The 17,113-nt window shown below is 43.3% G+C and overlaps 1 protein-coding gene and 1 pseudogene across 1 annotated transcript; one reads left to right on the top strand and one right to left on the bottom strand.

Moving 5' to 3' along the window:
• Positions 1 to 9,113: 9,113 nt before the first annotated feature.
• On the top strand, positions 9,114 to 10,598 carry LOC132223666 (putative protein FAM47D). Its single transcript, XM_059678730.1, has one exon. The coding sequence runs from the start codon at positions 9,114 to 9,116 to the stop codon at positions 10,596 to 10,598; it is 1,485 nt and encodes a 494-aa protein (XP_059534713.1).
• A 2,077-nt stretch (positions 10,599 to 12,675) lies between these two features.
• On the bottom strand, positions 12,676 to 15,099 carry LOC132223665 (tryptophan--tRNA ligase, cytoplasmic-like; annotated as a pseudogene).
• Between the last annotated feature and the right edge of the window lie 2,014 nt (positions 15,100 to 17,113).

Raw genomic sequence — 17,113 nt, 5'->3', positions numbered from 1 at the left:
TGGCTCTTCCACAAAATACCGACTTCTGTGCATGGGCCACGAAGTTTCAATTGCACTGTACGTGCACACCACACTCAAGGGGCCAAAGAGCCGCAGTTTAACGACCACTGGGTTAGGGCAATGTGTGTGTGTGTGTGTGTTTTATGCTGTATTTTGTTCTGTTCGTTCAGCACTTCCACAACAGCACCCATGAAATGGTTGGGGATGAGCCACATAGTCAGCCAGCCTAAGAGGAGACTCCATCCATGAAATGGACAATAACATTCAAAACCCAACTACAACAGCAGAACCCAAATAACTCAAGTAATGGGCTTGCCTAGATTACCCAGCTCAGGAGATCTAAGAGACTGCACTACTGGGTTCCCCAAACACCTACTACAGAAGACCACCCCACAAAATCTGGGAGGCATAGCAGTTTGATCTAATACACAGAAACAAAATCAAAGGGACAGCAAAAATGGGGGGACAAAAAAACAACAAGCCCCAAATGAAAGAAAAGGTGGAATCAGCAGAAAATGAACTAAATGAAATGGAAGTAAAGAATTTGTCACATAAACAATTCAGAGTAATGGTAATAAGGGTGCTCAAACAATTCAGTGAGAACTTCAAGCAATTTAATGAGAATTATAATGCTTAGTGAGACCTACGCCAACATGAAAAGAGAGCTTGAAACAATACTTAAGAATCAACTGGAAATGAGGAACGACATATCTGAAATAAGTAACACATTGGACGGATTCAGCATAGACTAGAAGAAGCTGAGGACTGAATCAGCGAGTTGGATGACGGGTAGAAGAAAACACCCATTCAGAGAAGCAAATAGGAAAAAAATTAAAAAGCAGGAGGAGAGTCTAAGGGAGCTTTGGGACAACATGAAATGTAACAACATTTGCATTATAGGGGTACCAGAAGGAGTAGAATCTGACAAAGGAATAGAGAAATTCTTTGTAGAAATGATGGCAGAAATTTTCCCTAACCTGGTAAAAGGAAAAAATTACTCAAGTTCAGGAAACCAAGAGAGTCTGAATCAAGATGAACCCCAAAAGACCAACACTGAGGCACATACTTATTAAAATGGAAAACATTAAACATGCAGAAAGAATCTTAAAGGCTGAGATAGAGAGAGAGAGAGAGAGAGAGAGAGAGAGAGAGAGAGAGAGAGAGAAAGTTACCTATATGGTGCTCCCATTAGATTGTCAGCTGACTTCTCAATAGAAACACTTATAGCCAGAAGGGGATGGCATGAAGTATATACAATAATGAAAATCAAGGGACTGAACCCAAGATTACTCTATCCAGCAAAGTTATCATTGAAAATCAAAAGTGCAATAAAAACCTTTGAAGTTTAAAAAAGTGGCTAAAAAAGTTTATTATCACCAAACCAACACTGCAGGAAATGCTAACGGGACTGTTGTTAGAAGAAGAAATAGAGATAAAGAGAAAGTCACAGACATAGAGAATAAGAATGACAATACATAGGTAGCTATCAATAATAACCTTAAATGTAAATGGCTTCAGTGCTCCAATAAAAATACATAGGGTAGCTGAATGGATAAGAAAATATGACCCATATCTGTCTACAAGATACCCACCTCAGAACTAAGGGCTCACACATAAAAAATTTCCTATCAGTTCTTTGCTAATAAACTGCAAGCAGAAATGAAAAAAAAAAGCTGGGGTAGCAATGCTCCCATCTTACAAAATGGACTTCAAAGTGAAAGCCATAACAAGAGATAATGAAAGCCATTTCATTATACTACTAAATGGATTGATATAACAGGAGGATATAATTCTGGTAAACATATATGCACCCAATACCATAGCATCCAAATACATATAAAAAAATCTGGGAGTTGTATGCATTCATATAAGCCTAACCAATGGACACAGACACCAGGGGGGTGAGGGTATGAGTGGGGATTTGGGGGGCTATGGAGGGATAAGAACACATATGTAATACCTTAATCAATAAAGAAAAAATCTGAAGGATTTTAAGGGAGATCAACAGCATTATAATCATAGGAGGGGGAATTTAATATCCCACTGACACCATTGGATAGATCTTCTAGACAAAAATTCAACAAGGAAACAGTGATCCAAAACGAAACTCTAGATCAGATGGAATTATTTGACATTTTCAGAACATTTCACCTAAAAACTATAGAATATACATTCTTCTCAAGTGCACATGGGGTATTGTCAAAGATAGACTGCATGTTTAGACGCAAAACAATTCTCTACAATTAAGAAGATTGAAATCATATTAAGCATCTTTTCAGATCACAATGGCATGAAATTAGAAATCAACTACAATAAAATACTCAAAATCCTCCAAACACATGAAGGCTAAATAGCATGCTATTAAACAATAAAGGGTATACCAAAAAGATCAAAGAAGTAATAAAAAAAATCCTGGAAACAAATGAAAATGAAAACACAACAGACCAAACCTATCGCATGCAGTGAAAGCAATCATGACAGGTAAGTTCACAGCATTACAGGTCTATTAAAAAAATGTTTAATAAATTATCTAACCCTACAACTTAAAGAATTACAAAGAGAACAACAATAAAATACAAAAGTAGAAGGAAGGAAATGATAAAGATCAGAGTAGAAATAAGTGCAATAGAGATTCTAAAAACTATACAAAAGATCAATAAAACCAAGAGTTGGTTCTTTGAAAAGATAAACAAGATTGATGAACCTCTAGGCAAACTTATCAAGAAATAAAGAGGACCAAAATTTAAAAAAAAATCAGAAATGAGATAGGTGAAGTAACCATTGACCCCACAGAAATACAAAGGACCATAAAAAAAAATACTATGAATGACTATATTCCAAAAGAAACTGAACAACCTGGACAAAATGGACATATTCTTAGAAAAAGATAATCTTCTAAAAATCAATCCAGAAGAATCAGAAAACCTGAATGGGCCAATATCTACTGATATAATTGAAACTGTGATCTACACTAATAAAAGAGAAATATGGTAATTGGCATACGACCGCTACCCTTTTCATTGGCTAATCAGGGCGATATGCAAATTAACTGCCAACTATGATGGCGGTTAACCACCAACAAAGATGGCGGTTAATTTGCACATGTAGGCACAATGCAGGGAGGTGAAAGGGAAAGCAGGAAAACCCCCCTGCCAGTGACAGTGATCGGAAACCCAGGGGGGAGCTAAGAGCCGAGGGGCAGGGGAAAGGCGGCCCTGGGGGCCGCCTTTTCCCTGCCCCCCAGCCATGATTGGAGAATCGGGTGCCTTTGCCGCCCTGGCCAGTGATAGCAGGAAATAGGGGTGGAGCTAGCAATGGGAACTGGGCATGGTCGAAGCTGGCAGTCCTGGGAGCTAGGGGTCCCTTGCCTGGGCCTAAAGCGGAGCCCGCGATCGTGGGGCCGCTGCAGCTGCGGGTCCCCGCTGCCCGGAACAGACGCATTGGCCAGAGGCGTTTGGCCTGGGCACGGCAGAGCCTGCAACTGCGGGGAGCTCGGGGTCCCCTGCCCAGGACTAATGCCTCTGCCAGAAGCGTTAGGCCTGGGTAGGGGCAGAGTGGGAGATCGCAGGGAGCTGGGAGTCCCCTGTCCAGGCCTAATGCCTTGGCCAGAGGCCTTAGGCCTGGGCAGGGGCGGATCCTGCAACCGCGGGGAGCTGGGGGTGCCCTCCCCAGGCCTAATGCCTGGGACTGAGGTGTGAGGCCTGGGCAGGGGAAGAGCAGGATATTGCGGGGAGCTGGGGGTCCCGTGCCCAGGCCTAATGCCTTGGCCATAGGAGTTAGGCCTGGGCAGGGGCGGAGCCTGCAACCTCGGGGAGCTAGGGGTACTCTGCCCAGGCCTGACAGCTCTGCCTGAGGCCTCAGGCCTGGGCAAGGGGCCGATCCGGTGATCGGCGATCGGAGGGTGATGAGGGTCAACTCCTCTGGCCGAGGCATCAGGCCTGGGCGGGGGCAGAGCCAGGGATTGGGGGGATGTGATGGTCCCCTTGCCCAGGCCTGAAGCCAGGGTCAGAGGCATCAGGCTTGAGTGGGGAGGTGGAGCAAGCGATCAGAGCGAGATGGGGGTCCCCGGCCGAGGCATGATTCCTGGGCCAGAGGCATCAGGCCTGGGCGGGGGTCAGAGTCATTGATCGGGGGGAGATGGGGGTCCCCTGTCCAAGCCTGACACCTCTGGCGGAGGCGTCAGGCCTGGCAAGGGGATGATCAGGCGATCGGAAGTTGATGGGGGTCGAGGCCTCTGGCCGAGAAATCAGGCCTGGGCAAGGACGGAGCCAGTGATGTGGGGGAGAGGGGAGTCCCCTGCCCGGGCCTGAATCCTGGGCCAGAGGCATCAGGCCTGGGCCAGGGGCAGAGCCAGCAATTGGAGGGGTCTGGGGGTCCCCTGCCCAGGCCTGACGCCTGGGCCAGAGGCATCAGGCCTGGGCTGGGGGCAGAACCAGTGATCTGGGGAAATGAGGGTCCCCTCCCCAGGCCTGACACCTCTGGAAGAGGCATCAGGCCTGGGAAAGGGGCCGATCCTGCGATTGGAGGGTGATGGGGGTCAACGCCTGATACTCCCAGTATGTGAGAGGGGGCAGGCTGGGCTGAGGGACACCGCCCCCCACCCAGTGCACGAATTACATGCACCGGGCCCCAGGTTAAAATATAAAAAATAAAAAATCCACGCAAACAAAAGTGCTGGTTCAGATGGCTTTATAGGTGAGTTTCACTAAACATTCAAAGAACTAACACCTATCCTCCTCAAACTATTCCCAAAAATTCAAGCAGAATGAACATTTCCAAGCTCTTTCTATAAGGCCAACATTACCTCAATTCCAAACCCAGATAAAGACACTACAAAGAAAGAGACTTATAGGCCAATATCCGTGATGAATTTATTTGCTAAATTCCTCAAAACATATTAGCAAATCAGATCCAGCAATACGTTAAAACTATCATACACCATGACCAATGGAATTTAGTATGGGGTTGCAAGGCTGGCACAATAGTCACAATTCAGTAAATGTGATATCTCATATAAACAGATGGCAGGTCAAAAATCACATGAAAATATCGATTGCTGCAGAAAGAGCATTTGACAAAATACGACACCCTTTTTTGATAAAAAAAAAAAAAAACTCTCAGCAAAGTGGGAATGGAGGGATCATACCTCAAAATAATAAAAGCCATATATGACAAACATACAGCCAACATCATACTAAATGGGCAAAAACTAAAACAATTTCCACTCAGACCAGGAATAAATTGAGGATTACCATTTTCACCACTCTTGTTCAACATAGTACTGAAAGTCCTAGCCATAGCAATCAGACAAGAAGAAAATATTAAAAAGTAACCAAATTGGAAAAGATTATATAAAACTTGCATTATTTGACGATGACATGATATTGTACATAGAAACCATAAATACTCCACCAAAAAACTACTAGATATAAAAAATCAATTCAGCCACATAGCAGGTTACAAAATTAACACCCAGAAATATATGGCATTTTTTTATACCAACAGTGAATTCTCAGAAAAAGAAACTAAGAAAACAATCATATCTACCATTATAACAAAAAAAATTAGGTACTTAGGAATAAATCTAACCAAGCAGATTAAAGATCTGCAATTGGAAAACTGTAGAATGTTCAAAAAAGTAATAGAAGAAGGTTTAAACAAGTGGAAAAATACACAGTGTTCATGGACTGGTAGACTCAATATCATTAAAATGTCTATACTACCCAAAGCAATCTATAGCTTCATTGCAATTCCTATTAAAATACCAATGGCATATTTCACAGATCTAAAACAAACTCTTCAAAACTATATATGGAATAAAAAAAGACCTCGAATAGCCATAGCAATCTTGAAAATGTAGACCAAAGTTGGAAAAAGAATACTATCAGATATGAAGTTATACTACAAAGCCACTGTACTCAAAACATCCTGGTACTGGCAAAAAACAGCAGCAGCAGCAACAACAACAACAAAAAGACCCACACACAAACAACAGGGATATAGAACAATGGAATAGAACAGAGAACCCAGACATTGACCCAAGCCATTATGTTCAATTAATATTTGACAAAGGAGGCAAGAACATAAATGCAGTAAAGACAGACTCTTTAATAATTGGTGTTTGGAAAATAGAAGGAAAGAAAGAAAAAGAAAGAAAGAAAGAAAGAAAGAAAGAAAGAAAGAAAGAAAGAAAGAAAGGGAGGGAGGGAGGGAGGGAGAGAGGGAGGGAGGGAGGAAGGAAGGAAGGAAGGAAGGAAGGAAGGAAGGAAGGAAGGAAGGAAGGAAGAAAGAAAGAAAGAAAGGAAGAAAGAAAGAAAGAAAGAAAGAAAGAAAGAAAGAAAGAAAGAAAGAAAGAAAGAAAGAAAGAAAAAAAGAAAGAAAGAAAGAAAGAAAGAAAGAGAGAGGGAGGGAGGGAGGGAGGGAGGGAGGAAGGAAGGAAGGAAGGAAGGAAGAAAGGAAGAAAGAAAGAAAGAAAGAAAGAAAGAAAGAAAGAAAGAAAGAAAGAGAGAGAGAGAGAGAGGGAGGGAGGGAGGGAGGGAGGGAAGGAAGAAAAAACTATCCCACCAACTTACACCATACACAAGAATAAACTCAAAATGGATAAAATACTGAAAGTAAATTATGAAGCCATAACAATCTTAGGAGAAACCATAGGCAGCAAAATCTCAGACATCTCCTGTAGCAATATGTTTGCCAATACATTCCCTAGGGCAAATGAAACTAAGGAGAAAATAAATAAATTGGGACTACATCAAAATAAAAAGTTTCTGCACAGCAAAAGAAACCATCAATAAAGTGAAAAGAGAGCCCACTTAATTGGAGAATATATTTGACAATCATACATTCAATAAGGGTTAATTTCCAAAATATGTGGGGAACTCATATAGCTTGACAAAAGGAAAACAAACAATCCAATTTAAAAAGGACAAAGGACCTACATAGACGTTTCTCCAAACTGAACATACAGAAGGCCAAGAGATATACAAAACATGCTCAGTCACTAATCATCAGTGGGATGCAAATTAAATTGACAATGAGTTATCATCTCACACCTGTCAGAATGGCTATCATCAACAAATCAATAAACTAAAACTGTTAAAGAGGATGTGGAGAAAAGGGAACCCCAGTACAGTGCTGGTGGGAATGCAGACTGATGTAGCCACTGTGGAAAACAGTATGGAGTTACCTCAAAAAGTTAAAAAAGGAATTCCTATTTTACCCAGTGATCCCACTCCTAGCAATATATCCTAAGACATCAGAAGCACCAATCAGAAAGAATATAGGCATCCCTAAGGTTCATAGCCGTGCAATTTATAGTAACTAAGATTTCTAAACAGCCCAATTGCCCATCAGCAGATCAGTGGATAAAAAAGCTGTGGTACATTTACACAATGAAATACTATGCACCTGTAAAAAAGGAATATCTCTTACCATTTGCAACAGCATCAATGGTCATGGAGTGTATTATGCTGCAATGAAATGGTAAAACATCTAATGTTATATGCTAAGGAGTTAGTATTTATTTTATGGATTTAAAAGTAGATGAGTATCCTGAGCAGTAAGAAAAAAAGGAAAATAGATTGTTATGGATTATAAGAGAGGAATTTGTTCAGTAATGTGTGATCTACAATCTCTAATCATGGAGAACAGCAAGAATTTTAAGGTATTTGATGGTTTAGAAGTCATCGGTGACCTTTGAAAAGGCAGACTTACAAATTGATGGAGACAAAAGAAAAGAAGTAAATTATATTTTCTGTTCTGGCCAAAATAGAGTAACAGGGATCAGATATATGCCCTGGAACACCTGGAAAAATAATGAAATAAAATAAGATAAAATTATGAAAGGCACTGGACATCAGGAAGCAGAGACTGATCCCTCACAGATAGTAAATAAAGGAAGTGAGTCCTATGATGGCTCCAAATTCCTTGAGTTTCTAGGCCACAGCTCAGAGAGGCAGAACCCAAGCAAAGACCAGCAGTCTCGCTACTAGTATGTAGAGGAGATGGAGCTAAGACACTGTAGAGAACAAGGTGGGTAGAGTTCTCAAGGCAGACAACCAGAGAGTAAAATGAGAGAAAGAGAGGGAACTACAGAACCTTGCCCCCCACACGAATGATTCCACTGATTACTGATCAGCTCCTGTGTGAATACATTATTAGAAGCCAGGAAAGAAACCACTGGAAAGGATTCTTGATAACTGATACTCACACAGGGCCTGCAATAGCGACCTTTACTGTCAGCCAGACTAGAAAACCAGATGCACAGGCATTGAATAATTTACGTGGAAGGGTCTTGCTGCAGAAGTGAGGAACAGTTAACCATACAACATGGTAGAACAGCATTTAGGCCTGTACTATCACAGGGAACTGCTCTGCTTATTTCAGTAAAATTTTAAAAAGGACACCAAAGAACCAAACTCTTTCCAAGCAACATACCAGTATCCAAAAAAGGCAAATACTATTTTTAAAAAGAAAATCAATGGTGAACAACACATGGGTTTTAAATTCAGACAGGTTCAGTAGGAGTACTGATCTATCCTTTGCCCTCAGACTTTAATATGGCACTGTTTTTCAGATTATGTTGGCAATGTTACCTTAAAAGATAACTGATCTTGATTTCTGAGGGGGATTTTGGGAGCCACATTAAGTTGTATACCCAATGCCTCACCTCACCCATATTTGGGCAAATATCAAAACCTGAGGGCTGTGAGTACAGTCCATAAGAAAAAACAAACCTCTCAGAAGCACCCGCCTTTCAATTCCTAGCTATAATTTATCCAGGAGAAATGAAAGTACTTGTATGAAGATGTGAATAAGTGAAATATTCATGGCCACTTGATTTACAAACAGCCTCAGACTGGAACCAATCCAAAAGTCCATCAATAGATGAATGGGCAGCTGCCCTGTGCCGATACACGGGAATAGTTCTCTACCACAAGCAAGAATGCAACCTTGCGGGCCATCCCAGGACAATGCAGGCTGTGCAGGGGCGCGTGCTGACCCGCCTCAGGAAAGAATAAGAATGTGGCAGCACCTGGCAATGGTTTCCTAGCAACTGGGCCGCTGGGACAACAAACCCCTGAGGCCGCTGTGCGCCCTGGGCCAAGGGCGCCATGGCGGGCCAGCAGTGGCCCTTACCTGAGCCCCATGAGGGGTGGCTGTTAAAGTCGGACCTGAGGAAGAAGGCGCTCATAGCGTCAGGGGTGATCAAGCGGTGGCAGTCAGGGCCGAAGCTCGACAAGAAGCCAGAGCCCAGAAAGAAGTTGATGCCTGGGCTCAGGCCACTGGAGCCCTTGCCCCTGTGCGTGAAATGTAAGCCCTCTTTCAAGGACAGGGACAGGTTGCCTTCCTGCTATCTCTGCAGACAGAACAAACAGCTTGGGAACTGCCCCGCCTCCATGGACAGCCAGCGGTGGGTATTTGTGGAGGAGGGACTGGAGGACTTCAGAACGGGCTGTCCATCTGCTGAAGATGTGATCACTCATGGCCCTTGGGAGGGATTTCCCCCCTTGATTGCTCATAGAATTCCCCGCCCTCCGCCCAAAAAGATTCACAGGAAGCCGCCCAAGAGAGCAGACCTGTGTTCCACGCTCTTGGCAGCCCAGCCAGCACGGAAGGCCTTTGTAGAGAACACTGAAGCCAGCCTGACCCAGCATTCCCTGGCGAACTGCCCGAATCTGGAGAAAGATCTCCCTCCAGACCTCCTGCTCAAGGTCCTGGAAGTGCTAGATTCTGACAGGGTGCTGGAGGACACGTGGGCGTATTATGAGGGCACCGAGGAAAGAAAGAAGACCCCCACACACCTGTGTGAAGAACATCCTGATGAGGGCAACCTGGAGCCTCCCCAGGAGGTCAACCTAGAACCTGCAGAAAAAGCCCACCTGGAATCCACCAAGGAGAGTTTCCAGTCAGATTTAAGCAGTTTGTTTCCTGAGGAAGAGACAAAAGCATCATGCATGATGGATATCCGCAAACTTCCTGTTTATGAAAAACAAAGAGGATCATCAGTGATTGAATTCTGCAGAGTGATGAATGAGAATTTTGAAAACATAGTCAATGATAAAGAGGACATCATGAAAAAGTTTGAAATTAACCTTGATGTCCCACTGACCGATAATACAGCCAAAATAAAGGAAACAAGCCAGCTTCCTTTGAATACCAGGCCCTGCAAACAGCTAGATGAAATAAAGCAGAGAAAATTCTCCCTGCAGGAAGGTAACTGGGAAACGAAACTCGGAAAACCAGAAGACCATTATAAACCCAAACGGGAGAAGATAAGGTATGGAGCATGGTACCAGGACCCCAAATGCTGGAAAAAGCTGGCCAATGACCAGCCTTTGCTCGACCCTAAACTTGTCCGTGCCAAGGAACATTGGAGCAATGGAAGGCATCTTCAACCAGACAATTTTGATGAACTTTATGGACCAATTGCCTTCAAAGATTTCATTGTAAGCAAGGGCTACAGGATGCCAGGTGTGATTGAGAAGATGTTTATGAGGAAGGGGTGGAAATATGAGTCTGTGACCACTCCTATACCCCGAGTAATGAAACTCCTCTCCAAACCCAAAGAGGAGGATTCAGAGGAAAAAGAGGACTAGACAATTTTCTATTTACTACTCACTTGGCTAGTGTCTCGCTCTCATTTTAACATCAGTCAGAATTCAACATGAGTGCCTCACTGTGTATAGACAACTTTTATTCCACAACATCTGTAAATTTAACACCTAGTGCAAATAAAAACTTCTAAATCAGCTTCTGCTTGGGTTCGTCAATATTACGTTTGTGTTTATTTTACCAACTATGAAGCCAATATTTTCAATATATTCCTCTTGGTTTTTATAGCATTAGTAGTATTCTATTTTTATTTCAATCATTCATTTAAAAAAAACATAAATAAAAGAATTACTTAAAAAGGATCTTGTTGCCCAGCCGATGTGGCTCATTGGTTGAGCATTGACCTATGAACCAGGAGGTCATGGTTTGGTTCTGGTCAGGGCATATGCCTGGCTTGCAGGCATGATCCCCAGTGAGGGGAGTGGGCATGCAGGATGCAGCCGATTAATGATTCTCTGTCATCATTGATATTTTTCTCTCTTCCTCTCCCTCTCTGAAGATCAGTAAAAACATATTTTTTAAAAAATTATGCCAGCTAAAGCATGGGATGAATCCCAAAATAATCCTGCAATATGAAAGAACTATCACTCTGGTAATATTCAGTTTCTAATGCATTATGACAATTATTTTTTAAGCAAAACTTGTAACCCACAGCCAAAGTAATTTTTTGAATTGCTTGTGAATTGTCTATGGCTACATTTGCACTACAACATGAGAATTTAGGAATTGTCACAGAGTTCATATGGCCTAGAAGCCTAACATATTTCCTATCTGAATTTTTACTTTAAAATTTACTGCCCCCCTGATCTGGAAGAAAAATATATTCATACATATATTAAATCAATGATGCCACACTTTAGCCGAAGGAAAGATAATATACACTCATCTATGGAATAGAATGAAGTAAAATATTTTTATAAAATTAACTATTTAGTTAGACCTTTTGGAACACTTTTCAAATCTGCTTTTAATTTTAATATTCTTAGGGACAAAAATCCCTAAGGCATATCATCATATCTGATAGTCCCTGTTTCTTGTAATTTCTTTTCATGTGATGACTTGTCTTACAGAGATTTCCCATGACTCCAAAAATGTGGGTGTTAAATGTGAAGTAGGGCAGCCTGAACATGATACAGACAAACTAACTTTCTTCCCACTGAAATGGCTAATTAATTCAATTGGCTGTCCACAAAGGTCGGTTGGCCAGGAAACATGGTTTGTATGTCACATATATATTCCAACCCTACACCCACCCCCCGTGGGACCAAATGAAGTTTATTTAGGATATTGTGCTCAGGAGTGGACCCTGCACCTCCATGGAGGGATTTCCTGGGATATTCTTCTGCTTTCCCAGACTACCCAGGGCACAAGACTGAATGTTTCCCTTGGTGCCTGGGGCTGCTGCTTGCTCTCTACAGCCCAGGACACCAGCAGGGCACTGCTCCTTGCAATGCCTCACAGCCAATCAAGTGTCAGGTCAAAGGTTTCTACAAAGGACACCCATTCCCCTCAGCTGACACAGGGTGGGGGCACAGCACCTGTGCTCAGGGCCAGTCCCTGGAAGCAGCATGGGGAGGCTCAGGGAAGGGCAGAGGTTCCAGGAGAACACATGAGGTCTGGATTTCAGGAAGTGAGCTGGAAAGTTTCTCCCACAGACTCAACTTAATAAAAGCAGCCACCTGGGGCCAATACTCAGTGTGAAAAGCAGCTTTCAAGCTGGGAGATCTCTCAGTCAAAAGCACATCCAGCATTTCTGTTTGTTTTTTTTGGGGGGGAGGATGGGCTGAAATAGGCCTGTGACCATTAAACTTCCTGAAATGAACATCTAAACTACAGGCTCTCTAACCATCAGGCTTTAAGGGTCTATGTGGAGTGGGATGATTTCCAATGGAAGTCCTACTATGGACAGAGCAGGCAGCTCACAGGGTTTCTTTGGAAAGGATGACACAGGGAGAAACAGTACTGTCAGACACACAGAGTTACAGACACCAGGAATGGGAAGCCATGTGACAGAGCCTCTGGGTAAATTATGGTTCTTTCTGTGCAGATATAAAATGGGCGCTACTGAAAGTCATAGGACAGCTCTGGGTGGGGCGGGATCAAGAAATCTTTGACTATCTCCTCCCTGGCCTCCTTGCACCTGGCCTGGTGCTCCACAAGGAGGGGCTACAGGACCTCCCCGGGCTCCTTCTTGAGCTCCCAGGTCAGCATGGCTCCACTGCTGTAATCCTTCCTGATCCGCTCCAGCTGGTCCTCATCCTCGAGGAAGAAGGTCATGGACATGAAGGACATGTCCACCTGGCAGTTTTCCTAAAACTGCCTGTGCTCCTCGATGGTGTCTCTCCCTCGAGAAAATGCATGCTTTTTGACCTTGGTCTTGATCTGCTTGTCAGTATCTGTGAGGAGGATGGGGGAGTTTGGTTCGCTGGCACTCCTGTGGGTCTGAGTCCCCTGCAGGGAGGGGAAGAAGGTCGAATGTAGCAGGCTGGTTTAGGATAGAAGATCCTGGGGGTGAAATCTCTTGCCATCCTGAAGTAAGGATTCTGGTTGATGGCACAGGGGATGAGGCCCTGAACGTCCATCTCGCACCCAAAGATCTGTGGGAATGAGTTGCTGAAGGAGGGAGCAGCCTGGATGGCAGGAAAGGTGACCTTCCCCTTGCAGTCACTGTCGGCGATGCAAAAAATGCCTTCATTTGGTTGAAGTTCACATGTTTCTGAATCTTCACCATGTTCTTGTAGAAGTCTGGGCTCAACGACATGTAGTCGAGGTCAGAGAAGATGGGCTTGTTGATGTGAAAGCCGCAGGTGATGATGTCCTTGGTGTTTTCCACAGCATAGCCATAGGCCTGGCCCAGGGTCAGGACTTCCACAGGTACTTCTACTCATCTGCCATCTGGATGAGCAAGAGCACATTCAACATGTCCTGCAGCCACTTTGTGAAAATGAACAGGATGTGGTGGCCTACATGCATGGCTTCGGAAGAAGGGCCCCTGCCCACATACAGGCGAGACAGCTTCTTGTTTTCATAGGCATCGAGGACTTGGTTCATGTCTCTGTGTGAGAAGAATGTGCATCTGTGCAGGAAGCGGTGCGGTCTCTGGTCCCTGGCTCTCTCTATTCTGTTTATCAGCTCTTGGTCAATGTCACTGCTTCCAAACAGAACAATGAGCTTGTCATAGTCACTGCCTTTTGCACTGTTCCTCTGTACAGTTCGGGGGTCCACAAAATGCACTTCAACTTCCATGGCACCTGGGCAACTAACCCAGGTGCAAGGTTCTCTGGAAGGCAGTCGGCCCTGTAGTTCTCCCCGGTTGTCACTTTGTAGCTCATTTTTAGCAATAACAGCCTCTTTACTGCAGAATCAATTTCATCCTGGGCTGCAGGGGACACTGAAGAGGTGGCCAGTGGAGTAGCTGAGATCTCTGTGCAGCTGGGCTCTTCTTTTATAGTCTTCTCCCTCTTACTGTTTCCTTTTTTAAGCCCCTTTCTTCTCTTTTCTTCTTGTTCACCCCACCCTGCAGCTATTTGCAGTAAGGATTTCTTAGAAATCAATCATTTTCTCACAAACACTTGAGCCTCTTGGCCAATTCCTCATGAGACAGTCCAATCAGGAGTTGGCTGTGAGTGTGTGTGTTTGGGGGAGGGTGAGTGCAGAGACCAATGAAACCCACTCTAAATCCAAACTATTAGCTGGTCATTGCATCATTAGCTGGTCATTAGCCACCACACACTGCAAGCTGGCCTCCATTTAACCTCCCCACTCACTTCACATCTAACTTCTTCAGCCTCAGTATGAGGAGTGAGTTTACATGTGGTCCTGATGGGAGGAAAGGCAGACTCCAAGTGCCCTGCGGGTATTGTGCACTAAGGCAATGTTGTGAAAGTTCAGTTCTGGGGTCACAGGGACCTGAATTTCCAAAGACAGCTTTGGCTTTTTTAAAAAAGTATTTTTATTCATTTCAGAGAGGAAAGGAGATGGAGTGAGATGAAAACTTCAATGATGAGAATTATTGATCATGTGCCTCCTGCACACACCCTAGTAGGGATTGAGCCCATCACCTGGGTATGTGCCTTTGACCAGAATCAAACTTGGGACCCTTCAATCTGCAGGTCAATGCTCAATCCACTGAGCCAAACCGGTTAGAGCTGGCTTTTTTCTTTTCTTTTTATTGCTGAAAGTATTATATATGTCCCTTTTTTTACCCCTGCTTCCCTCTCCCAGCTCCTTACCCCCAAAGCCTTCACCACCCCACTGTCTGTGTCCATGGGTTATGCATATATGCACATGAGTTCAGTGGTTGAATTCTTCCACCCTCCCTCCACCCTCTCCTGCTTTCGCTCTAAGGGTTGCCAGTGTGTTCCATGTCTCCATGTCTCTAGGTCTATTTTTTCATGACTTTATGTTCTTAGTTATTTTTCACATATGAGTGAGATCATATGATATTGATCTTTCTCCCACTGGCCGATGCAAATTACCCACCATCTTTGTTGGGTTAATTTGCATACTCATCCTGATTGGCTGGGGGACATAGCAGAGTGACACAAACTTGCATTTTTCACTTTTATCAGTGTAAATGTAAAAACCAAGTGCCTGAAACGACCAGTTTCTATGACATGCACTGTGGCTGGCCAACCGGCCATATCAGGGTGGTGCTGTGTGGGAAACTGTTTATTGCCTTCACTATCTGATAGCATAGACAGAGAACTCCACGAAACCCCCCGAAGGTTGGGTGCCTTTGAAGCCCTAGCAAAGGTCAGAGCTAGGCGCCACCACTGTTTGTCCAGACAGTGGTAGCTGAAACTGCTCCCCCATTTATTATTATGTAAATCCTTGCTGATGGGCTAGTCTGCTTGTTACTAGGGGGTCACCTGCCTAAGGGCTATGCTATGGGTGCATCCCGGATCAATAAAAGCTTGGTGAGGCCTGAGCATGAAGGAAGTCCTTCAGGACTTGCCGCCTGGTCCCCCAATATTGCAAAATTATCTCGTGTCTTTTTCTCTCATTTGTTGTGCGGCTCCTCTTTCAGATACCGAACCCTACTCCACACAGAAAGTGGAGGAAGTCTTACTCAACATCTGGCACCCAACGGGTAATCTGGAAGTGCAGGGCTAGCTGGAGCGAGAAAAGGAAGTTTTCACCGAAAAGGTGTGGAAAACTCACCGAAAAAAGGTGAGGGGAATTCCTCCGCACACAATGCCCAGGATCATCTACAGAAGCCCGGGTCTGTAAGTACACTGGGAACGTTTTCTTAACCAGGCTAACAAACGGGGCAGGATTTGGCTTTAAAAAAGTAGATTCGGCTTTAAAAAGGTATATTTGGCTTTTAAAAACTAAGAAACTTTATTATAGACTTTTGATTTGCATGTTTAAAATGTTAAAATTTTAGAAGGTAATCTTTTACAGTTTTTGCATGTTATTATAGAACATAACCTTTGTTTTTCTTGAAAAAGGTACTCTTTTTTATCAGGCTGAAAAAATAATGCCATGGTCACCTCAATGTGGTTTCTTGTTCAAATTAATATCTTAATTTGTGTTTGGAATCTAAAATCTGTAATAAGAAATGAAACCCCGCTGCTGAAACCACCTCTGGTGTGGAGAGATTCAAAGGTAGCAGGAAAAGGCAGAGCTATAAGCTCTCCCGCAATGAGATTACTTAATGTTTTGTTTAAAAATTACTGGAGAACATCTTATGACAACCAAACTTTGGCTAAGATAACCTTGGGTGCTAGCCATGACTTTAGAAAGCGAAATAGGAAAAAATTTAAAATGTCTTCTATTAAGCATGACTTTGGGAAAAATACGCCATCTGAGTCATTTGCTGAAACTTCCCCCAAAAGCAGGATGTGGGGAAAGGGAAGAAGGAGCACGTGGCGATCCAATATGGACACCCCCTCCCCAAGTATTCTAAAATTAAAGTCCTTCATGTAATTGAAAAGCTTTTACAAATTTATAAATGCATCCAGGATTTCTGTGCAAATGTGAAGGGAAAAGGCCAGCTTAAAAATGAGTGCGCATAGTTTTGAGCTGAACTTGACCTTTTGCTGTGTACAGAATAAAAACCCGAGACTGTTTCGGTCTTAAAAATGGCGGAGATGAACCTGAGAAAGAAATGCAGACAGGTTTCCCAAGGCGATTTAAAGTAGCTCTTTTGAAATTTCCCGCCCTGAGGCAAGTACCACCAGGATGTTGATAGTCAAGTTTACATGTGAATAGCTATGGTTTTGCTTCTTGACTTCCCCAGCAGGAAAATTGTGACCATTTTGAAATTTAGCAGCTATGCCAGGCTTATTGGCTGGAAACTTAAAACTTTGAAGTTCAAATCATCTAAAAGTATTGAGATTTACAATACTGAAATGTTGATCTGAGTATGCCTAGTATGAAGTCTAGAAGATAGAAGTTAATCTATTAATTGAAAATGCCTTATATTTTATTTGAAATGTATCCTTAAATGCAAAAGTATTGATTTGAAAAATGCTAAGTATTTTATTTGCTACCT

Source organism: Myotis daubentonii, chromosome X (genome assembly GCF_963259705.1).
Source record: "Myotis daubentonii chromosome X, mMyoDau2.1, whole genome shotgun sequence".
NCBI lineage: Eukaryota > Metazoa > Chordata > Mammalia > Chiroptera > Vespertilionidae > Myotis > Myotis daubentonii.
Note: the sequence above shows the minus strand (reverse complement) of the source record. Positions and strands in the feature narration are given on the sequence as shown.

What these genes read in the sequence shown, in the direction of transcription:
- LOC132223666 (XM_059678730.1), top strand. Translation starts at nt 9,114, where the DNA reads ATGGCGGGCCAGCAGTGGCCCTTACCTGAGCCCCATGAGGGGTGGCTG.